Source organism: Enhydra lutris, unplaced genomic scaffold (genome assembly GCF_002288905.1).
Source record: "Enhydra lutris kenyoni isolate GAN:26980312 unplaced genomic scaffold, ASM228890v2 scaffoldscaffold48, whole genome shotgun sequence".
NCBI classification, from domain to species: Eukaryota; Metazoa; Chordata; class Mammalia; order Carnivora; family Mustelidae; genus Enhydra; species Enhydra lutris.
The window spans coordinates 8,390,933-8,416,764 of NW_019154132.1; the positions used below are offsets into that span (position 1 = coordinate 8,390,933).

At 35.9% G+C, this 25,832-nt stretch overlaps 1 protein-coding gene and 1 pseudogene across 4 annotated transcripts; both read right to left on the reverse strand.

The window, feature by feature from the left end:
* Positions 1-432: 432 nt before the first annotated feature.
* Positions 433-25,832, reverse strand: LOC111156726 (solute carrier family 35 member B3). Of its 4 annotated transcripts, XM_022517774.1 has the most exons (12): positions 25,742-25,771; positions 23,863-23,988; positions 21,981-22,116; positions 20,173-20,466; positions 17,755-17,876; positions 13,845-13,999; positions 12,457-12,564; positions 8,111-8,208; positions 5,541-5,633; positions 5,026-5,137; positions 2,349-2,418; positions 433-1,337 (listed from the first exon to the last, which is right to left on the reverse strand). In XM_022517774.1, the coding sequence occupies exons 4-12, from the start codon at positions 20,371-20,373 to the stop codon at positions 1,187-1,189; spliced, it is 1,110 nt and encodes a 369-aa protein (XP_022373482.1). In that variant the 5' UTR covers positions 20,374-20,466; positions 21,981-22,116; positions 23,863-23,988; positions 25,742-25,771; the 3' UTR covers positions 433-1,186. The 4 variants fall into 4 exon arrangements, with proteins under 4 accessions (XP_022373482.1, XP_022373483.1, XP_022373481.1 ...); XM_022517775.1 differs by lacking the exon at positions 23,863-23,988 and having other exon boundaries at positions 25,742-25,832; XM_022517773.1 differs by lacking the exon at positions 25,742-25,771 and having other exon boundaries at positions 23,863-24,543.
* LOC111156667 lies at positions 10,604-11,684 on the reverse strand (annotated as a pseudogene).

Below are 25,832 nucleotides of genomic sequence, written 5' to 3' on the forward strand. Positions count from 1 at the left end.
GTACCCACGTATTCACCTACTAGTAAGGTCACCATCGGAATATAATGGAATTTTAAAAATGACATTAAATATTCCAAGTATATCATACTCACAAAATGTAAGTGATATCACTAAGAAGGCAGAAACTAAGCTGTTTTAAAACCAGAATCACTTATACTGAAAATGAAGATTGAGATGATTTTTTTAATACACTGGAAGCAATTCCAAACCTCACTGCTAAAACATTAAGGGCCAAAAGCTTTATGAGTTTTGACTCAAAACTGCAGACTACCTATTACACAAATTTGCTAAAATCTACTTGTGTTTCTTACATTTACCCTATTTAATCTTCAAGCTGTCAAATTAAAATTTCAGTTTTATGAGAAAAACTATGATAATTTTATTATTTAATTATAATTTAAGACATGAATTATTTTTTCTTTAATTAAAAAACCCAAATCATTAAATCTTTTAGCACTTCTTTGATGGATAGTAACAAGTTTTTGTGATACATACTTACAGGATGCAGGGTGATGATTCCTTTTGTTAGACGGTCTATATTCCACAGAAAACTTAAATCATGGTTTCTCTAAAGAATACTTTTAAATGATCAGAGAAAAGCCTAAGGTTTGAAGTTCACATAAAGCCTTACTACCAAAAAGCCTTTACTTCCCTCTTCATAACAAAAGGGAAAGCCTTCACTTCCCTCTTCATAACAAAATTCTAACAAGATATTTATTTAAAAAAATCACAGAATAATTTTTATTTATAATGAAGTTATTCTTTCTAGACTTTAAATCATCTGTTCACTCTTATAACAGAGAATCATTTAAATAATACCACCAAAATGAATGAAGACCAAACAATCTAAATTGATATTACTATATCAATTTCTTTGAAATGTCATAATGATATCCAATTAGTTTTGCAACATGGTCCATTTCCAGTGAAATTCTCAACAGAATGCTAAGAATTAGTACTTCACACTGACATTTTATTCTAAGGTGTGGCAGATGCTCTCTTGACTGCTTCAGAAGTCAAACAGTTAAACAAGTGCTCTGTGAAAGAGGCTGACTTCATAGCTGACCCATCCACAAACGGAGAGCACACCTTCAGATCCTTTGGTTTTTATAATAATCCCTTTGGAAAATTAATTATTTGATGATTGTTCCCTTAGAATTCTATTTTAAGTAGGATGAATTACTGCCTATACAGTTTGTGCCAACGTCCTTGACTTCCTCATTTCCACTGTTTTGTTTATCAGATCATATAGTGATGGCAGTCTTATTTTATCCATATTTTTGCTGTAAACATTGAGAAATATACCAAGGACAACTAACAAACCAGACCACACGTACCTAAGAAGAGAAAGAAGGAAAAAATATTAATATCAAGGTAACAATTTATTGTTAACCACAGAACTTGGTGATAAGTTCACAATAATTCTGCAATAAAATAAAATTTTGCTATCGGAGGCCTACAATGGCATTAAAATAAAAAATGGTATTTTTAGATCAGATTAGATAGAATTCCATCTCATTTATATTAAGTATCTACAGAGAGACTTTACAAAATCCTAAATGTAGATCACCTGAACTTTGAAGATAACAGCAAGTTCAAGTCCACGTCCTAATCAATAGTCTAAGAGTATACTTAAAGCACCTAGTATGTCAATCTGCGATGGCAGTCCAGCGGTTTATCCCAGTTGGGTAGCACATAAGAGATAAAAAGTTGCACATGCTGAGAAAGTAGGGGAACTGACACAGATTGCTGTAATGTATACCTAGCATATAGGGAAAGAGAAACTAATTTATAGAAAACAATACAGACTGAAATTTATTTTGTGGTTATCTTTAAGCTTACACAATAATTTCTAGGTTTGAATCTTCTCAATTACTAAGCAGCACAAATTTAAATGATATGATTTCAAACGCATACTAGACAACTGAGAAAATAGTCTATGTTTTATAGGAAGCCATAAACTAAATAAACTTACAGCATAATTCTCTACCTCAAATCCTTTGTGGGAGAGGATGACAAATAACAACTTTAAAAACTATGCGTATGGTTTCATATGTATGTGTGTATGTATCAGGGCAAAGTGGAATCCTTTAATCTCAAGACATCACTCACATTCATTTATATTGGAAATGGGGTCACAATCGCATTGGGACTCTGGTTAGGCAATTTAAGTGTACAATTGATTTCTTCAAAATAATTAAATTTCTGAAATAGCAGAAGACACATCAATAAACTAGGGCTCTAGATGAAACATTTTTTTTTTTTTAAAGAAATTAAGGCTGCTTAGGAGGAAATATGAAACCAGGTATTTACAAGTAGAGAAACTTGTTGAATTAAAAAGTACTTACTGAAATGTGAATGGTTTAGCAAAAAACATAAATGAAAGTACAATGGTCATGGCTTTTCTTCCTGTTGTCACTGTAGGAAGAAAAAAAGGCTGGTTTAGAATGTGCCTACCATCTTGGTAATATTTTGGAAATTACTTTCAACAAATATTTACAGACCCTACTTTGTACCAGATCTATGCGACATGCCAAGAAAACGATGGAAAGCAAAAACCAAACAGAAAGTCACTGTTGCTGCTGCTATGGTGTTTACAGTCTAAGAAGGGTATAGACATTAAATCATACGGTTAAATGTTAAGAACAACTGTAGTAAGTACTTGATAAAGGCCATGACACTAGGGAGGCAGGTCATCCCTTAAAAACACTCAGTCTGGTAGGAAAGATATGTATGTATGATTAGGTAGAGCAGGGGCTAGTCTTTAAAAGTAGTAAACTGAAGCACACACTAATATCTTAATCATGGTCATTTCTGGGTAACACCATGAATAATCTTTATGGTCCTCTTTACACATCTGTATTAACTTTTACCTTTTAAGTATGACCTTGAAGTCTGCCACCAGGTTTGAAACCCTCCTCCCTGTCTCACCCTTGTAGAGATAGGACCTTGGCAATATGTCTCCATCATGCCTTCTGCCCCACTTTGCATTATGCGTTGCTATCCTCCTCTAGATGCTGAGCTTTACTTAGTTTCTTGTCTTAGTCATCCTATATCTCTGGATTCTACAGCTCCTGGCACTTACTATCTAAGGCATAAAGAAATGAACTCCAAATGAAGAATCGGTTTCGGAAATGTGTCAGAGCCGAATTCCCCAAATCTGTTTTTCCTTCTGTGTTAGTAAAATGGACTCCCTATTACGGGCATACCTTCCGCCTTTTCTGCAGTTAGGTGTTGTCATGTGACAAGGCCTGGGTCAAAGAAATAGCAAAGAAATAGTCTGTGCTATTTCTAGGAAGTGTGCTTTCTAGGAAAATTCTATAAAGTGAAAGGTGTGTCCATCTTCTCCCATCCTGCTGCCTGGAAAGAGGATGACGATGGCAGAGAAGACAGAAGAAGCCTGGTTTCCTAATGAGTGTGATGCCACCACACCAGGTCAGGAAGGAGGATAACATGTGGGTTAAGAGCACAGGATGGAGCCAGACTGCCTCGCTTGGAATCCTGATTCTGCAACCTACTAGCTGGTTGACCACTGGGCAAGTCACTTCACCTCCCTGTGCCTCAGTCGACCCTTTGTAAAATGGAACAATAACATATGGGATTATTGTGAGATCAAAACGAATACTGCATGTACAATGGCTCCTGGTACATAATAACAGATATGCATGCAGCTACTATTACTACAGCTGAGTATCTTCTACATGAGACAGAAATAAACCTGCCTGCACCTTCAAGATAAGGGCGGCATCTCACATTTTTTATACCAATCACAGGGTTTAATCAATGCGTATCGACTGACATCAAACCCTTTCTGAACAGTTATCTTATGAGCAAAACTGGAACCCAAGCTAAGTATATGAATTTGCAACCTTTCTTGGTAGCATGAGATGACTTGACAGATTGTGGATATGGCCTGATCTACAATTACATGCCCTCTGTTTACCGTTAGCAATGTAAACTTTAAAAAGGAGAGTCATAAAATAAGTAAAAAGGGGAATCCTATGTGAGTAAGTAAAGACAAACGTTATGAAGCAAATAAACTTTTATAGAGATAAAGGTATTTATTCCTTTGCTTAATTTATGCTATAGTATTAGAATAAGTATTCCCCTAAAACTATGAAATATTAAAATCAGGTAAATGACTAATGCATGCATGCATTATAATGTAAATCCTATGTATCTCTGATAGAAATGGTCAAGTCCAACCCAGTCTCTTCACAAGAGAGAAATGAAGCCCAGAGAAGAGGAGAGAGTTATTCTCCAAGTGACGTGTCGTTAAACATCACTGACATCTCAATCTAGCGCCCTTCATGACAATGCCACACTGTTCCCAATCTTGGGCTTCACTCAGGGCTCTCTCCATATGGAAGAGGCTGACAGCATTTGTTATCTGGACCATTCACTGGGCAAATGCTACAAGGTTAGCACATGGAGTCATCTGTCCTCCTCATGGGGCCTCACCTGTAGCCCCTCATCTGTTTTCCTGACTCCTCCAAAGCAAAACCAGTACAACTCCCATTCCCCTAAAGTGCCAAAGTTCCTGCATGAAGCAGCTGCATGATAACTATTAGGGACTAGAAAGGATAATCTGACTAATTCCCTAGAAAGTGTACAAATGAAAGGTCCATCCAAAAAACTTTGTTTAAAATATACCTGCCATACTTTAAGTGCACCAAAATGGGAGTTTTCAGTAGTAAATTAAAAGTGCAGACAAAAGCACGCTTTTTCTCTGAGGATATTCAGCCCATCATACTTTTTAATAAAAGGTCCTTTTAATGTATTTAAAAGTTACTATTTAGATAAATGTATATATTTGATTTTAAAATTAACCCTTCAAATAAAAAATTATGAGGAAACATCACTGTCTTTAGAATTTTAAAATACCATAAGCCAAAAAATAAATTGATGAAAATATAACAATTTTCTTTCTAATGCAGAGCAGATGCTGCCCGTATCTTTTGAAAAGCAGTATCAGAGAAAATTTTAATGCTTATTTCACAATCTCAGCAGGTGTATCATTCCTACCTGTTACAGCAAGAAGTGCACCGAAAATTTTAATCAGAGCCAGAACAAAGGAGATTCCAAAATACCCAGTGAGGGAAAAAAGGAAAGCATAACCGTAAGTCTGAATTGGATTCTGCAACATATAAAAAAGCCCGTTAGGAAACTGCAAAACAAACCCTGAGGTATTACAAATGAAATAAAACTACAGATTTTAATCAACTTCCTGAACAATAATAAGCCATTCAACAATTCAGTCAAGCAAAGATTCTTTAGTTCTGATTTAATGGAAAACAATGATGAAATTAAAAATCCCCAACTTTTACATTATGAATCGCTTAAAAATTAACTTATAGGGTAAAGAAAGGATACAGTAAGTTTAAATACAAGTCATTTCATTTCTGAAATAATTTCTGATCTGCATATATTATATTAAAGGAGTTATCAAATTACATAAAAAATAATCTTTTTGAACAAGAAATACAGAGGGAACTATTTAATGGAAGATGTTTATTTTTAAAAATGTGATTAGTGTTTACCTTTGAACAAAATGTTACTGCAGGGCCTAATCCACTAGTGCATGTCAATCCCAATAAAATGTACACAAAACCGATTGAATACGAATACAAAACCTATGGTAGATAAAAAAATAAAGTGGAAAAGAAAATGTTATCAAACCAAAGGCAGAAAATGAAGGAGTCACAATATATGGCTCAATTAATCTACTCAATTAAATCTGAAGAACAAACCATTTTTAAATGACATCCTTGTTTCGATATGGCTTAGCTTTCTGGAGATAATGACTGAGCCTGTTTATAAAAGTTTATGGTTTATTTTACGTACATTGTAACATAGCAGTACTGATCCTTCCATGAATATAGTTATATAATATTCATTTATTTGCCTGGCTTGCTTACGGAATTCAAACCACATCTGAATTTTGGGGTTCCAAAAACACACATAAAACAAAAAAACCTTCAAAGCTACTTATTAAACATCAGAAAACCCAAACATTAAGTTTCTAAAGATATTAACAGATAATGAAACTAAGCAGGGGCATATCTATTGCTTGATTTCTCAGTTTTCCTACAATCTTCCTAACCCAGCTCCTTAAACTCCTCTTATGCACAATCAGCAGGGGCATCGTCATCATACTTGCACACCTGTGGTGAGTCAGGTATTAATAATGCTAATAATGTGCCAAACACGCTCTACATGAATTATTTCACCTGCTTCTCACAGCCAGCCTATGAGTTAGACACTCTTAAATGATCAATCCTCAGTCTGCAGATGAAAGAAACTAAAACTTAGAGAGAGTAAGTCATTTTCCCCCGATAAGAGAACTTGTAAAGCTAGGATACAAATGAAGCAATCCCAGCCCAGACTCTAAGCACTTAACCGCTGTATTATAGCAACTTTCTACCTACTTATACTTCCTTCATTCTCTGATCTTTACCTTATCTAGGAAGAGTGGTGATGAATTTCAAGAAAACTTCTGACCGAGATTAAAGACTCCTTAAAGATGCCCATTCTGCTGCCAAAACAAAGTAACAGGAAAGACCATTCCTATATACCCTTCATGTGGTATGCTCTCTGTCTAGCAAGGGGTTGGCTGTGAAATTAATGTACACATACACATGATAACTTTCCTATATTCAAACACCAACCAGGTAGTAGATGTAAGGAAAGAAAAGGCATTATTTGCAGTAACAACAGCAAAAAGATGAACCCCCTAACAATAACTTCAATAAGAAATATGTCAGATTTATATGAAAAAAGTTTAATAAGAATCTAAGGGACATTTAAAAAAAGCCACTTGGATAAAAGCAAAGTCATACCTTATTTTTTTTTTTTTAAAGATTTTATTATTTATTTGACAGAGATCACAAGTAGGCAGAGAGGCAGGCAGAAAGAGAGGAGGAGGGGGAAGCAGGCTCCCTACTAATAGAGAGCCTGATGTGGGGTCAATCCCAGGACCCTGAGATCACTCCCTAAGCCAAAGGCAGAAGCTTAACCCACTGAGCCACCCAGGCACCCCAATCATATCTTATTCTTGAACTGAAAAAGACTCAAGTGTATAGATGCAATTCTCCCTAACTTAACTTACAGTTCAATGCCATACTAATCACAATTAACAATGGGGTTTTCTAGTTTATTTGGGGGATCTGAACACCCAAGAATAACTAATGGTAGTAATATTCTAAAAAACAAAAGGAATACTCCTGGCTAGTCCTAGCAGATGGCAAATGTATGGTAAAGCTGCTGTCATCATATGGTTTTGGTGCAGAAGTAAATTCAAAAGAATACTACTCTGAATCCTACATTAGAATATTATATGATAAAGAAGGCACTTTTGCTGGAAAAGTGGATTTTTCAATAAATGATACTGGGGCAAGTAGATAGATAAAGAAGAAAGTTTTTTAAAGTTCTGGTTGGATCAAAGATTTATTTAGGGAAGCCTTGGGTGGCTCAGTTGGTTAAAAGTCCGATTCTTGATTTTGGTGAGGTCAGTCTCAGATTATAACACTGAGTCCCAAGTCAGGTGCTGAGCTGGGAGTGGAGCCTGCTTAAAATTCTCTCTCCCTTTCTCCATATGCCACCCCCTCATCTCTCTCTCTCTCTTTAAAACAAAAGAACAAAAACAAACAAACAAAAATTTAATTAAAAAGGCAAGCATAACAGGAGTAGACAACATGGGTAAAATCCTTAAATCTTCAAAGTTGGGAAAGCCCTTTTCAGTCATAACAGGTAGTCAGAACCCATGAAGAAAAAGGTAAACCACATCAAAATTACAAACTTCGAAATGGAAAACAACACCAAATACAAAGAGAGAAGAGTACTGAAGAAAGCAAATTTTTAATATGTAAAAAAATATCCTACAAATGAAAAAAGTGATCAAATATTATACAATAAGCTCTCAGCAGGGTAGCGGTACCTCTCCGTTCTACTCTTCATGATGCCTGAATGCGCTCCTTTTACGAAAATGATGATGACTAACTAGTTTTAAAATGCCATACAAGCCCTTAATACCGTAACTCTTTCATCAGGTTTAAGCACATCACCACTTCTGCTTCTATCTGCTGTGAAGAAAAAACGCTGGGGTACTTACCATTTCTGAATTAGAAGCATTATGCAGTTTCATAGCTTTCTCTTGAACATTTCCGATGACAGCATCTGCGCACAGTGCCAGGGAAATAAGGATCACACCTTTAAGAAAGCATAAGAGAAACACAACCTCTTTATTTAAATAGGCGAACGACGATCAAGATTTATCAGAGATTTAATTGGGTTAAAAAAACAAAAGCAGATCTTAAATCACCCTGTTTCAGTAGACGTTGATGATTTTTATCCACGACAGCTGTAATGGGCACAGATATGATGATGTTAAAAACACAAGTAACCGACACTAATAAACTACCTTCAGGCTTATTTTGTTTCCCTTTTAGATCAAATAATAGTTCTGCTTCTAAATAGGATGGAATGTTTGAAAGGAATACTATATTAAACAACTACAGAAGAAATTCTTGGGAGCACTACCAGAACTAGCAGTTAGTCGGTTAATTGAAAATATCAGACGAGGAGGGAAATCATAAAAAGTGTTACCTACATTATTAAAATCATTTCATTCAGAACTCAAAAACATGCACACAGTTGCCAAGGTCTTTTCTCCGAGTACAGGTCCTAACTAAAATTCTGCATGTTCTCTTCTGTATAAACCACACTTGCAACACACACTGTTAATGCTTTCCTAGTTGTTTTTGTTAAAAAGCACAGGGAAACGCAGGAACTTCTCAAACAGTTGGGTGAAAGTGAAAGAATTCTTTCACACTTGTATGATTTTTTTTTTACAGTTGTTTCCTAGTGATTTTATTGACGAGTCAACCAAACTGTTTCAATTAACTTAACAAAAACTATTCTGTCTCTCTTCAAATTGTTTTTGAACACTTTAAGTAATATTATTACATAGTTATTGGAATAGGTACAACCGGCATAAGCAAAGCTGGAAATCAACACTCATGCAAATGAGCAGGTCTACCTGAGAAGCAGGCTGTTAACGGCCAGTGTGTGGGACCCTGGTCACCAGCCATGGTGCTTTACAGAAAGAACAAAAGGCAGCGTTGGTTACCTCAGGGAGTCTGATGGGATTTAAGGAAGTTTTCCCTTTTGCATTATTTTTTAACAATGTATAAGCAATTACAGGGAGCAGAAAAATATATGTGTGTGCACTTAATTGAGAACTTTCAAGTCTTCATACTTATTCTTCAATTTGCCTTTTGATCATCTCACTTTGTGGCATTTATTATCAAATCATACATTTTTATCCACCAAAGTTGATTTTGAATGCTCTTTTCCTCATTTCAAATACCAAATTTGTCGAAACAAAAAGACAAGCTGCTGTTGAAGACCCTGAATACAATATCCTAGCTCCTAACAGGCTATTCGAAGACATTCCAAAAATGTTCTGAGCAATGACAATGGTGTGAAAATACCTGAATTGCACCCTGAGGGGAATATTTAAAGGCAGACATTTATCTGAATAAGTAAATTCAGATATATTCACTTTATACATTCAAAGTTTTATTTATGTCTACCTTAATAGTTAATCTAATCTCCTTTAAATAATATATTGTCAGACTAGTGGCTGTGATAAGTGCTCATCAGTTATTCCTAATGATGAAATATTATTAAGTTCCAATTCTCTTACCAAATATTTCCTGGGGAGTCAGAATGGGTTGGCACTACATCACCATGAGAAGTTGCAGGACTACTGTCACTACCTCATTCCATCATTGTCCCCCATGTGCAGCAAGTGTATACAATTTCCTATCCATTATTTCATCACCTCAGTCAACCCTCCCACTGGCCTTGTATGAGGCAAGCTATCATCATTAGCTCTGTTTTAAAAGGGAAGTATAAAGGAGTCTGACAATCTACCCATGGTTATAATTTTAAGTGACCTGAACAGAACTGGAAGCCATGTCTCTGACTGCAAATTTTGTGCCTTCTCTAAAACTGCTTTTTCATAAAAAAGAGTCAATTACCTCAGTTTTCATATACAGTCTTCCTCTTCGTGTTGCTGACATGAAGTGTTCCTGAAAAATCTAAGCCATGTCAGACACATCTATCACTATAAGCTTTCCAGAGTAAAACTCATCAAAGTAGTAATCACTTGTACTCCGAACAATCAAAACTGAAAGAGATGTAATAGGTTCCACCAGAATCTTCTGGTTGTCAAAAGGGTTGCTCCAAGAGGCTGTACTGGTTACATTTAAATCCATTAACCTAGCCTGGTTAACAAAGTTAATAAAGAAGCTTGACTCATAGCCAAATTTTGATTCTTGGAAAGAACAACAAAGCTGATATAAATGATTTTCTTCTTTATGTAATACTTTCCTTCTCATGAATAATTAGAATTTTTTCCCATTTTTCAGGGTTTCTCTGAACACCTTTTTATTTTCTTCCCCCCTGCTGAGGATCTACTGGTGTAAATGCAACCATATAAAAGCATAAGTTATGAAAACCAGTCACGATGTGACCTTCCCAGCCCAGACCCTTAAAACTCCCTGAGATGGAAGAGAGGAAAGGAAAGCCCAAAACTGCCTTAGAAGGCTGTAGCCCTGGGCCCATACAGGCCTGGCCTGGTTGGGATGGGAGAAACTGGGTGCCACCAACAGTTAGGGGAAAGCTCACAGAGCTTGCCCATGAAGTCCATGTCAATGGTGAAGTCCAGGTCATGATTATTCTTGACACTGGGCCACAGGCCAGTGATGCCAAAGCTCTCCTCACCAGTCTTCACTGTCAGGTAGTCTTCCATGTAAAACACTGCTCCACCATACGTATAGGGACTTGGGACTGGTGAAGCCTGCCCTCTTGCAGCAGCAAGGGACTCGATGTTGAAGTAAGCCACAGGTCATTCCACTTCACTTGCAGGCAGAAGCTCTGGAGAGGTGAGAGTCAGGTCTTCTATCTTGATAGTGTAGATGCCCACTCCTTTACGAGGTAGGCCTTGGTGACCAGCTGCATGGGGTGCACCACATCTACCAAGGGCTCCTTGAAGGACACATCTTTAATACAAGACATGTCAGAGCCATATACATTCTCCCACCAGTGGCTCTTGTCATCTTTATACTGCCTGTCTTCAATGGCTGTTATGTATAGAGTGGCTTGGTATGGGAATATTAGGCCACCAGGTGCCTGTCACTTATCTGGGCACCACACTGAGCACTGATCCATAGAAGAGGCAATAGCTCATCCACTCTCTGATAATGATGTCCACCTTCTCCACCAAAGTGCTTCCTCTGCCTTCCTCTTGATGGTGGTCATCATGTGGTCCAACTTGGCTTTGACAATCTTCACCTCATGGTCAGAGATACTGGAACCCTTGTTCCCAATGACCTTATGGGCGCTAGCCTTGGGAGCAAACATAGAGGATCCCTGTGCCTGAGCCCACATCCAACACCACCTTGTCCTTAAAGAGCTGCCAGTTCTGAATTGGAGTTTTGGTATGTGAGGCTGTGCACCTCATCTTTCAACATTTCTTCCTGAAGGCCGAAGTGCGCACAGGAATCAAAGTAGTAATCTCTGGACGTCATCGTCATGTCTTCAGCAATGGGCTTCTTGTTGCTTTCTGCCTGGTTATAGGAGACCTCCATGATGCAGTTTGCTGCCTTGGGTGCCACCATCTTCATCCATACCTACTCCTCCTCTTGCTCAAAGAGGCCCCTTCCAACACCTAAGTATTTTAAATACTGTTTCTGTCAGGCTAGTAGACGGGATGATAATAAGCTTATGAATAAAACTCAGTAGTGTAAGTATGATAATATTGTATACATAATAATTTCTCTTTAAGGTCTTTAGAATAAAAACAATATTATAACACACTTATGCTTATTTAGTTCTAAATATACTATAATACCTATTCTGCCTGTGAAGAATCTAAATTTTATTTACAAAGGTCTACCTGGCACACTGTAAGGTAACTTCATGGTGGAAAATTCAGGCACTTTAAGGTTCTAACCACACTGAGAGCACACAGTTCAGTATTAACATATAGCATAACTTTCCCTCTTCAGCTAAAACAATGACAAATAAATGTACAATTTCAATTTTAAAAAAAGAGAATAAAAAGTTACTGATGTGATTTGTCTATAATTCATGTGTAAACTTCCAACTCCGCCCATGAGAAATTTCTCTACCGCGCACCCAGTCGCAGAAGATTTTGACTGGCCGAACATCCTCCTGTCAGGTCAAAGTACAAGAGCACTAAAAATAACTCTTACATTTCCAGGACCATAATATTTTTACTGTATCTTATATGGAAAGTCTGAAAGCTTTATGTTAGATATGAAAATCACAGATGTCACACCATCATTTGAAATTCTTATGAAATTGCAAAAGTTCTTACTCTTAAGCCAAAATACCTGCAAAATCCAGGAGCACAAATAATTTCCTTACCTGTCAGGTTGAAATTAGGTGCAATCGTGCTGTCAGCTAGGGTGAACCAGATCAGGCCAAGACTCATACATACTGCAGCAGACACATCTGCAATGTTGTAACGCTTCCCTGTGTAAAATAAATGAAAGCCAAACTCATTACGCACATGCCCACTTGGCTCAGTTTTAGACTATGTGTCTAACCAAGTTGAGCAGGATCTGCTCTTTATATCCAAAGTCAAAAATGTATGAAGAACGCTTAGATCAACGCCTGAGACAGTCACAGAAGAAGGGCTTCTGAGAATTAATGACCAGTGAGCACCAACATGTCCTTGTAAGTCAGATAGGAGATCCTACTTTACATGTTATAATAGTGAGTAAATAGAATATTTAGAGTTTGTGGACACGAGTGCCTCCTTTACTTCATATATAATAGAAGGTATTAATTTTCTTATAGTTTATACATTTGCAAAGTAACCAGAGCAATTATTCAGGTTATATAACTGTTTAAGTTTACAACTACCATAATCAGATAACTTCTAGGTTGGTGAGAATTAACCTGTTATAGTATATCCACATTTCAATAAAATCATGTACTATAACTTTTTCACAAGGATCGCTAAGGAAATATTATACATGCATGTGGTTTTTAATGGGAATTGGTGTCAATACTTTTTCCTGCATGAACATTTACCCTAAAATTATATATGAAGTAGCCAACAGACATACTTTCATTACAGAGGGCCTCTGTGGAAAGGCATCAAATGTAAAAAATGAAGTTGGGCTGTATAGGAACTTCAGTGATACAGGAGCGCTTGAATACCAATCTAAGTATTTCTCATGACAGTGACATGAATAACAAAAACTAGTTCCACTTGCTATTACAATTTCTTCTTTACTCCTTTTTCCACATAGCTTGTAACTTAGTTGGGGATCTAGGAAGCCAATAAGCCAGCAGAGTTGGTAAAAAAGCAGTTCTGCTCAGGTTAAGCTTACTTCATAGTGAGAATTGCCCATTTGTATAATGGAGGGAGAAGGAGGAGCCCTGAGGAGCAGAAGAATGAAAGAACTGAAAAAGGGAGTTTTCCAGGTATTTCTGAGCTATGTCTTCAATACATGAACACAGTATTTCTGGAAATGTGGTAGATTCCAGATTAAAAGAAAAAAAAATAATAAAATACTATTTTTATGTTTCTTGAGTCTGAATTACTGATTTCTAATACTAGGAGATATCACAGAAATATCAGTGTTTTTATAATACCTTATTTTTATAAGATGTCACTCAGAATTGTTCTAGTATTGAGAATGTTTATTGAAAATATTAACTAGAGTTTAATGTTTTTCCTAATGCTAGATGCCATAACATATCCTATTAGTTTCAAACAGTATGAAAATATATCATTACTATACCTTGAATAAAAACTCCTCCTAGCATAACAGGAATCAATTTGCAGCACTTGAAGATGACTTGGGTAGGATAATTCAGGTAGCCCAAGGAAGTATTTGATAACCCCATAGTACCCACAGTTAGAAAAGCTATTATCATGTAGGTTTTTCCTGGTATTCTGTAAAAGACAATTTTTAAAATCTTCATTTTGGGACCCAATTCATACTACTGTAAGATAATGTGTTTACAATGTGTAAATGCCTAATTTCTGTTGAATATTTCTAACAATATTGGTGAAATAGCACTATTTTAAAAGTTATCACACTTATATAAAAGAATGTTGGTAAAAACAACAATTTACCCTTATTTAATCAATCACAAGTGAGAACTTTCAATTGTGTGAAAAAATCGTGTATCAGAGTTACATAGATTCTTCCAGATGGCATAAAAAAAAATGTTGGTAAGAAGTTTTGTTTTTTTTTTAACAGCTGTTCTACCATATATATAAAAACTATCTTGACTAAATTTAGGAAAAAAGAGTTGAGTTTTAAACAATATTGGCCCCCATAACAGTAAAAGGCACCTTAACTAATTTTCAACTTCTAAATTGTTGTTCTGTTTCCTAGTGTTCCCATCTAGCATTAGGAAAAATACATTCAGCCCTTCTGCTAAAATAACCCAAGCAGAGTATCTCCAGATATTCTGGAGTGGCAGCTTAAAACTCTAAACACAGTTTTTATTACCACGATGTCAACTTTAACTCTGTATTCCACAAGATGTTACAATAATCAACTTCAAGATGGAGAACCTGATTCTCTCCTCATGATCCCAAATCACTACTTTGGGTTCTATTTGAATTTCCTAAAGGGGTTTTTAATTTGGCATCTTCAGAATTTTGCACTATTATTGCGAGCATATGCTCACTTTGACTAGATATTTAATGGTCTAAAATAATCTTGTACACTGGTGTGACTAATACATGAAGTACTATTCACATAATCAGATTATGCTGCATACTTGGAAGTAGCTTCCACTTTGGGATTTGTGTTCACATTTAAATCAAGACAACAAAATTCCTCCTTATTTTTTATTTGGCTAGATATAAGGCAAAATAATTTACTGGAAAATTCAATTAAAATGTATCTTTTCCACTTATATTTCAATTTCGAGGCCTTTCCTACTTAACTACTAATACACTAGTCAACATTTAAAGTCCATGCAGAAATAACCTGGCATGCACATATGCATCAGTGTTACCCAAACAAGGATTTCTACGCCATCTGCGGGGTTTAATCTTCAGTGAGGTATCATCAGGGAAGGACAGCACTGCTCCTCCAATAATGATAGAAGTCACAGTGGTCCAATTTCCTCAGACATAAATTGCACACAGTGGCCAGAAAATAAATTTTTTTTTCTGTCTCAAGTCAGAAAAAATCACAAGGAATGGTGATTACAGAAGTAACAACCACAGGTAGAAAGAAAAGGGACCTAAAATTCAGGAGGCCTATATTCAGAGAGTCAAAACTCTGACAGCAACCTGCTGTACAGACGCATGAAAACCCCAGTCCTCCTCGCGGTGTGTTCATCCACTGGTGAGACCAGGACATTAGATTCATCATCTTCCTCTTGAGTGCCGCGTGGCTGTTTTATTTAATATCCCAATTTCTTACTTCTTTAGGCAGGGGGGTGGACTGTGACTTTCAACAGCCCCTTCACAACCAATTTGACAGATCTCCTTTATTAAAACCTCATGCAAAGTAATAATAAAGTTACAAGGTAACTTTGGTGAAAAATAACAAGTCATGTATTTAGGGTGTTAAGGCTTACAATGCGCTCCCCACACATTACCACATTTGATCCTCAAATGTCAGCGAATTTAAGCAACTCCCTCGAGGTCTAAAGAGAGTTAATTAGAGGCCATGCCAAGACTCAAATACATGTTTTCTGACTTCCAATCCTTTACTCTTTCAAGTATATAGTATTCATATAAACATAGGAAAAAAGAAAGAAAAAAAGAGAAAACTAAGCAGAGTTTGGCTACTTAAAGGTCTAAAGAGCAGGGCCACTTAAATTCAGAAATATGTCATTTAGCATATTTTCATTGTAACATACCTTTAAAGGCTTTTTCTAAAAATATTTTTTAATGTGCCGTGGAAATGAAAAAGTTTCGATTCATAATTATATTTATTATATGTCTATAAATTCTTCTATTCTCCTTCATTTATGTTTAAATCAACACAAATTATTTTATCTTTAAAAATGTTATAGTAAAAAAAAAATGTTATGGTTATTTGGTTTAAGGGTTGGGATAAACATGGCTGGAGACTCACTCCCTATTTCATTTGGGTAAATGAGAGGGAGGTGTATTTTTTCTTTGTAAAGTAGGCTCCATGCCCAGCATGGAACCCAATGTGGGGTTTGAACTCAGGGCCCTGAGATCAAGACCTGAGCCGAGATTAAGAGTCGGACGCTTAACTGACTTAGCCACCAAGGCACCCCAGAGGTGTATTTTTTTTTTTTTTTTAAGATTTTATTTATTTATTTGACAGACAGAGATCACAAGTAGGCAGAGAAGCAGGCAGAGAGAGAGGAGGAAGCAGGCTCCCCGCTGATCAGAGAGCCAGATGCAGGGCGCGACCCCAGGACCCTGGGATCATGACCTGAGCCGAAAGCAGAGGCTTTAACCCACTGAGCCACCCAGGCACCCCAAGGTGTATCCTTTTTAAAGGAGATATATCTTTGTGTCGCTTTCCATTTTATAAAGATAGCATTAGATTCTTTTACTTTGGAAACAGACGTCCAGCAGTTTGCAATTGGTAATGAATCATCATGCTTTCTTATACATTAGTCTTGACAGATATTTAATTATTCTATCACCTATATGGCTGAGTACCGCAGCTTCAGAGCATGAAAATAATATAGACGCTAACCTCAGATTCAAACATTTTTTTTTTACTATCACTGCTAAAATAATTTATTGGCAATAAAGAGAGATTGAGAGGCAAAATTAGAACTATGAAGGAATACTGTTATGACAGACTTAACTATTTAAAATTTTATAGTTACCTTCAGACGGATACCAAAAACATTTTTGTAAGAAAAATAGTAGCTGTGAGTATTTTTAAATTTTTACTGAAAGACTAAACATTTCTATCATTGAAGACAGGCTATCAGTATTATGGTCCCTTGCTGCATTTAAACTGCTCAGTGTCTACATGAAATATTTACATCTTAGAGCCTGGTATGACAGGATAACCACACTGACATTTACTAAGAAGGTACATTCAACTTCCTAACCTCCTCCTGTTCATAATCAGGTTTTTATTGCATATTGTTCTGTGTACCATTAAAAGTATTTCAAGATATTTCTCAAATCTAGATGGTTAATGCAAAATGTTATGTCAACAAACTCCTTTGGCTCTGATGAAAAGGTGTGCTTCTCTGATGTCTAAACATGCAGTCTCAGTGACTGCACACTATAAAGAACACAATGTTAAACAGAATATATCCCACAAAATATTAATCGTGCATTTTAAAAACCACTATAAAAGTGGCATTGATCATTCATCACTTTGATCTTTCTTAGCACTGTAAATCTTTCAGTAATTACACCCATTTCAGTTAAATTTATAAAAACACGTATGTACATCTGAAAACTTTGTCTCAAGAAGATACATTTATCGTAATTTGATCCTAAACCACATTTTTCTGATAACATTACACTAAAAGAGAGACCACTTTCTTCACTGTACAACTGAACTATATTTAATATTTTTTGTAAGTTGATTACACTGATAAAAATTATTGGGTATTAGATATATCTTAACTGCAAATGCATATATTTCATGTATAAGATACTCCATATTTCCAAACAAAACAAAGAATTTAACTACTACTAATGAACTGTCAAAAAAATAAAAACAAACCACATACCTTCTCCTTTTGTCCTGAATAAGCTGAAGTTCTATTAGGCCAAATATGGAGTAAAATGCAAACTGTACTAAAGTAAGGTACCAGCCATAGGACTTAAAACCCTCCATTGAAAATATTAATTCCTGTCAAAAGATACATGAGTACTGTTAAATTCTGGGACAGATCAATTTCCTCACAATAAATTCCTATAAACACAACATTTTAAAAAGAACCCAAAGCTCACCCCCAACAACAAAAAATAAAAAGCAAAAATATACCCAAATCTCAAGGCTTCTCAGAGGTAAAATCAGAGAAGTTCAGGAGGCCATTCCGAAGAACTGATGTTAGATATTCAGATGAGAAAAGCAAAGGGACGGAGGGATAACTATGAAGAAATGTTATCCCAGGCTTTTCTTTAACAACAACAACAACAACAACAACAACAACAAAAAAAAGATTGCCAAAATTAAGAATTGCCCCAACAGTGAGAAAGATAGTTGGTTCAAAGACTCAATTACTGTATAACAAATATATTTCATTAGAAGTCTATTATCTCAGGCTTGTTTTTCTATAGGAATTTAATCAGTTCAAACTAATAATGTGATTTTTTGGAATATTTGTGCCACAGATTACATAAAATTTTCTACATGTAAAGGAACTGGCTACTTTGTCAAACATAATGTTATATTATGAAGTAACATTTACATTAATTATTAATAACCCATTAACAAGTCAGTAAGAGGTATTCCAATACTGGGCTTAATCGACATTTTCTTTAAACTATTTTAATGTGCTATTATATGTAAGAGTTAATAGCAGTGTTAGTTTTCACAAAGTAAAAGCAATGTTTATTTAACTTTAAAAGCTTTGCATTGTTATAAATTAAAATCCAACAATTTATCAAACAGAAAAAGATTATTAAAATTTATAAATTTCTAATTCATATTCCTTTTGGCAATGGCTAACTCTGCTCCCAAATTATTTAAAAATGGCATTAAAAAAAAAAAATGTTTCTCAACAAAAAATTAAAACCTGTGTTTGATAAAATTTACTATTTTTCATTGTTCTTCATTGTGATATCTGAATTTTTCTATCATCCGCCAGTGGGGAAATTAGTTTTTATAAATATTAAGATTTTTAATTCAAGTTTTTGTTTTACACTAATACTCCTTATAGAATTTTTACAATCTAAGGAATAGTCAATTCTACCATTTTCTTTATTTATACTTCCTTTTATATTTCATCTCTATAGGACAATGGAAAAAAGTACAATAATTTTTAAGATCATTCTAACTGATTAATACTAAACAATACCAGAAATATTAACTGCTTCAACAAAACACGTCTATTTCCATTTCTTGAATTATAAAAAGTTTTCTTACATTAGAAAGCTGCCTAAAAAAGCAAAATGGTTAATGGCTGAAAATACTAATGAACTGACCATTAAGAAAAGTAGTCCCCAAACATTCTGTTTACACTAGCCTGGCTCTTCACCCACCCAGCCCATGTCCCTGAAGGTCAGGAATTTGCTGCTAGTCAAAGGTATACAACTATCCCATAACATAATACAAACAGAAGACAATTTGTAGCAATGTCAGAAATGTTTTGCACCAACAAAAATCACAGAAAAATAAGGTTCTGACAAAATTAGATTTGAAGAGGAAGGCAAAAAGAATGAGAACACAACAGGTACTTCATAAAAAAAGCAATTCAGATAGTACAGGATTAAAAAGCAACTCCTGGAAAATGTATAAAGCATCCTTTTATATAAATATAGTATAAATATAAGTATAAATATACTTTTGCAAAAATTACCTTTTATTATTGAGCTCCAAGAATCAACAACAGACTAATTTATGGCTTTTGCACTATCATTCAATTTTATTGGAGAATTATGTTCCAAAATACCACTGAATACTTGAATCATTCTCATCGCAATCATCACCTACATTTTGTTAATGTATTTCAAATTTTTTCATAATTTTAGTTTTTTTAAGTTTGTCTCTGCTCCCTTCCCCCCATCTGAAATATTTAACTGTGAAATTTTGATCCCTGCTAAAAGTAGCAGACTAACTTTTTCTATACTAAAAAACTCAAAAATGTGAATAAAGTTGTATCCTATAAAGAAAACAATCTTGGGACGCCTGGGTGGCTCAGTTGGTTAAGCGGCTGCCCTCGGCCCAGGTCATGATCCCAGTGTCCTGGGATTGAGTCCCACATCGGGCTCCTTGCTCAGCAGGGAGCCTGCTTCTCCCTCTGCCTCTGCCTGCCATTCTATCTGCCTGTGCTCACTCTTGCTCTCTCTCTCTGACAAATAAATAAAATCTTTAAAAAAAAAAAAAAAAAGAAGAAAACACTCTTGGACAAAACTATTAGTAATGACCACATTGACCTCAACTGTTATAAATAGCATCTTGTAAATAAGTAACTGTTTTTTACCTGTAAATATCCATAAATTAGGTAAAATATAAAAACTCCAGCAACACATATGAAAAACTGAGTAAGTTTGTTAAATCTGCTGAGATTTATGCCAAGTACTACAATGTCATCTATTGACTTGATGTGTGGTGACATTGTCTGTGTTTTGGGAGGGACAGTGATAGAAATATATTTCCTGGAGTTGTTGAACTTGAGATCCATTGTTCTTGTTTTGCTGCATTCAGTGCTTCTAAAATTATCTTTATTCGTTTCCTCTCCTTTGTTCAGTGTTTCTTTTGCTTGCTGAGGTAAGTCCTAAAGAAGGAAATAAGCAATTAAAGCAAAAACATTTGGATCATAAGATATTATGCTCAAAATATTTCACATCACCCTTGAAGAATTATATAGGTAAATCTCATTCTTTCTGGATATTAATATATTAATTCCTCTATACAAGCTTCCAAGCAACCAAAAACAATGTCTACTCTCCAATTTATCTTCTCTGATAAAGACCAATACATCACTAAATATATGCCATTTTCATTTCCACAGCAAAAATCAAAAGCTAACTTGGAGTTTACTTCATCAAAGAAGTAAATGTGCTTTTATTATGGTTTTTGTATGTATTAAGGATATCATTTGTAATTATCTATCCATGATAGTTTATGAGTGACATCTTCAACATTAGTGTCAGTCTTTGCAGAAATGAGCTGATGCTCCTTTAAATACTAAGTCAACTGTAAAATGTATTTGTTAATGATGTTTTAAAATAAACTCAAAGAACTTAAGTTATTTAGAAAAGCTAGATTTATCAGACAACAGAAAGAAAAATATGCTTTAGCAACAGCATTTCTTAGGTTAAAAGGAAAAGTTTTCTTCCTTTTGAGACAATCATTTTAATTTAAAAAGTCTTTGGGGAGTTGTTCAATGAATATCAAATTATAGTTCTATAAGATGAGTAAGTTCTAGAGACCTACTATATGACATAGTGTCTACAGTTAAAAACACAGTGGTATGCACTTAAAATTCTGTTAAGAGGGCAGATACCATGGTAAACATTCTTAACCACACATACACACAAAGGGGAAAACATGGAAGCTTATGGAGGTGACAAATGTGTATTACCTTGATCGTTATGGTGATGGTATCACAGGTATACCTACACGTGTCCAAACTCATTAAATTGTGTATGTTAAACATGCAATTTTTTTTGTGTGTGTAACAATTATACCTCATTACAGCTGTTTTATAAATAAGAAATAAAAAAGCCTATAGAATTATAAAGGGCTGGAAAACATCATTTTTTGTTAGTCTGTGGGAAAAAAAAAAAAAACAAAAAACAACATGAGGGTCCCATAGATGACTGTCCATTTCACTTTGGATTTATATATACCAAAGAATGAGTTCCATGTGGAGGCTGAAGACAGAGTGAAGAATTATGACAAAGAACAACCTGAGGATGAAAAAATTATCTTCCTAGAAAAGACCTACTATCTGTTACAATCCCAATGGGAACTAAAATTTAGAATAGCTGAAGAAAGAGGATATATAAGGATAATTCTGACAGATCTAGAAATCTTTTTAAAAGAAACTGTCATGATGGTTTAAAATGGCAAGAATTAGAATCACTTCTTCACGATCACTTCTCCTTTGCTGTTTACAGAGATTAAGCAAGCTATCTGCAGTAATTTAAACTGGGATCAAGGTTCTGAATACAACTTGTAACTAACTCAGGCATCAAAGAACATTTATTTTACAGGGCATGTGTCAAATTTCTAAATAGAAAAAGCATAATTTTAACAGGTTTTACTCTATTTCTTTTCTTTTACCTGTTTCTTCTTCTTTATATATTGCTCTTCCTTCCCACACTGTTTCAATCAGACATCTCTGAGTTAAGACTTTTTAAGTCATCTTGCAGGATACCCTTCAGATTTGACTTTCCTTATAAACCATGCTTTACATGATCTTGAATGGAGAAGAAACAAAAACCTGAGTAACTACTTTCCATGTGTGTAGGCATGGATACAGAGTACCATTCAAATAAGTCTCCTCCCTCCACCCCCTTCAGTCAAGCCCTAAACTGCCCACAATGAACTATTAATACATTCCTGAAAAATACCATGAACTTTCAAATACCCTTGCCTTACGTTCCTGATGTTCTTTCAGCCCAATGTCTTCTTTCAGGATTTGAAATAAGCTTATTGTTTCTTCCTCTGTGATACCCTCCCTAAATCCCTGAGCTGGGGGGAAGAGCACTGGAAAGGCAAGACTCAAATCTTACTTGTCTCTGCATCCTTGATACCTGGCATACTCTGCACATATGCACGCATACTCTGCACAAATACTCTGATGAACCAAATAAACTGTCCCTTCCCCTGAATGTCCTCAAAACTCCATCCTGCAATCACATGCTGTCTATCCAAACATGATTTTTCAAATGTACTCTGGTGCTGGCAAACTTTGTGAGCAAAACTAAAAATCGTATAGAAAACAGAGAGGTTGGGGGAAATGTGCAAATGTTTATGTATTTACACAGAGAGAATAAATAAAACTTCTAGAAGACCTCTTTCTTACCTTATTAGTATCAAAAATTTATCCCCCACCCCACTTCTGCTGCAGGTGTTTGTAACTTAGCAAAATGGCTGGCATACTGTAATGATCCAATAAAATTACAGCTACTATAATGAGAAGCCTTTCCCCAGGGTTTGGATTTTGACAGATCTGAGTTCAAGACCCAGTTTTGATACTGATAGCTGAAAAGCCTTGCGGAAGTTACTTAACCCTTCTGAACTTTAGGTTGTACATCTTTAAAAGGGGGGTAAAAAAAAATGTGCCTATGGTAGAATTTTTGTCAGGATTAAATGAAATAAATGTAAAAGTGCCTAGAATATAGTAAGACAGACCACAAATGTTGGATGCCATTCAATTTTTTAGAACTATTGCTAGTGTGATACGGTCTGCTGACACAGATTCATCACCCTTTTGATATGCAGCTGGAAATATGAATCCGGATTTCCAACCCAGACTTCTCTTCTGGGATCCAGATCTCCATTTCCAAATGTTTCTTTGAAAGCATTTCTACTCATGAGTTCCAATGGCAACTTATTTTAAAAGTGTCCAGGGCTGAACTCATTATGTTCCTCCAAACAAATCTGCTCTTCCTATAGTCCCAATGTCACTTACTGGTATTATGCAAAATATCTGGAACTTATTAGACTCTTTTCTTTTCCTCACATTCTACATTTTGCCAACATTCCTGTTGACTCTACATCCATAAATGTACCAAGAATCTGTTTCTGACCCTACCATTAGCAGCTGTTTTCTCTTGCCGAGATTACTAGATTAGCCTGTTTATATAATCTCTTCTTCCCTTTCTGATCCCTCTTTCACACTTAACATGAATGCTCATTATGCTTCACTTCTGATTAAAGTCCTACAAATTACAAGCTGGTTGATTCTTGGACTCTCATAGCACTTTATAAAGATTTTTACAAATGCCTAGATCATAATGGCCTAACTTTTTGTTTTTGCGTCTGCTTCTCTCACAAATTTATGACATCTTTAAGGGAAGAGACAAGACCATCTTCATAATATTTTCGCACATAGCAGAAGTGTTAAGATATGAAATGAAGGACTCTATTGCACTTTAGTAAGCACCATTCAGTCAGTAGTATCCTGCTCCTTTCCGACAATTTGCTGCTTTTAACACACCTATTGGCAATCTTAGGAGTCGCAGATCTGTGCCAGACATGTAGAGTTAAATCCCTTCAGCACTGTCACTTCTTGGATATCTGTGCCAAAATACTGACATCTCCACTGAAATTTCCCACAAAGCATCTGAAATGAACATGGAAATAAATTCACTTCCTTTGCTTACTTGAGGTACCAGCACCAGAAAATCTGCCCTACAAGGCCTTGCATTCAGAATGCACTTTTATTAATCAGAACATCACTGGTCAGTTCACGTGACAGATGAAGATGCTGTGAACTCCGATACCTGGTAACCGTGATCCTTAATGCTTGCCACATGCCTTCCATTTCACTAATGATAGATATTAATCAACAACTAAAGAAACTAGGCCAATGTCCTTTTGGTGCAGGAAAACTAAAATCAAGCATAAAAACTATTTTCAAATTAAATGAGCAACATTTTGCTTTGCTTTAGAAATTCACAGTAACCCCTTGAACTAAGAACAAAAAACTCACAGATGTGAATCACTGGATGAGGCCTCTTCCTAAAGTCAACACAGATATTTAATGTTACTTGGGGGTACAAAATAACTGCTAAAGTGGAATAAAAAGGCAGCAATTTCGAAAGCATATTGATATTTAAAAATTATAAATAACTGGTGGTAACACTGATTTACAATGACCTACTTAAGTCAAAATTATTTCAGTTAATGTCTTAATCTAGTTTTTTCCAATCTTCAGAAGAAAAGTCTCCCACTACAAAAGGGTAGAATATGAGGAAATCATGTCATCACAACGTAAATAACCAGAACAAACTTGATTCCATTTTGTCACACTCAATGTTACAAATAAAATAACTCTGCCACTATATATAAATTAAGTGAACTCTAAATATTGTGACCTATGGGTCGTGATTATAAAACAGTGAAAAACAAGAGTCGGTCTCATTTCTTTGTACACACTTCATTACACAAAGTTCAAGAAACAGTGCGCTCCTTCTTGATGGTTACTCTATTTTTTTCAAGGGATAAATCTAAATTTAGGAGTTGATCTATATTAAGAAATTAAGTACAAATTAAGTACAAACGCTTATGTAACTTATTTTCAAAATGCTGCTGTATCTCTAAGTTCCAAACTATCCCAATTCACTTAGGAAAGCGTTACTCCAAAAACCAATTCTCAACATCTGAGGTCCTACCATAGAAGAAGCGCGTATACCCAACACTAAAAAACCCTCCGTGAGCACACCAAAGCATTCCACCTTCTTTCAGTATTTCTTGGAAAAAAAAAAAAAAATAGGTGGGGGAGAAAATTAAGCTCCAAAGACTGGAGAATCTGCATAACTTCCAGTGGAAATTTATCACCTAAGCTTAATAACCTGGCAAGAACAATCACCTTGCACTACAAATTAAATGTTCAGCAGAGTAACCTGAACCCTATCTAACAGAGAACCCGGAAGTAGCTCTCAACTAAGATGCGGTCCTGGGAACGCAGGCGACAGACAGTCCTCCGGAGGCCCCTTATTATAAGCCTAAAAGGCCCTCCTGGAAGTGACCTCAGAGTCCACAGACGGGGACCTCAGGGAGTTCTAGCCAGCTACAGGGTGGAAAGGGGGCGAGGAGGAGGACATAGTCCTCCCTAGAAACCCAGCCAGTAGGTATCCGTTGTTTAAAAAAGAAGTCACCGATGCCTTCTATCCCGACCCCTCCCGCCCGTTATTGATGAAGATAAACTCTGTCCAGATTATCTGGGGAGAGGGGGTGTCTGGGTCCCAAACACGGCGAAGGGCCGGGGGTCACACATCTACTCCAGAGTCGGTATGTCACCTGAAAGGGTGACCCCAGCCCGAGTGGCGCCAGCCAGACGGAACGCTCCCCCGCCCCAAGTCCGTCGCCATCACCTCCTGCTTCTCCTGTCCGCCTACTCCCGCACTTTCCACAGCGGTCGCCGCCTCCTCGCAAGGTGCTCGCATCCCCGGCGCCGCGCGCGCC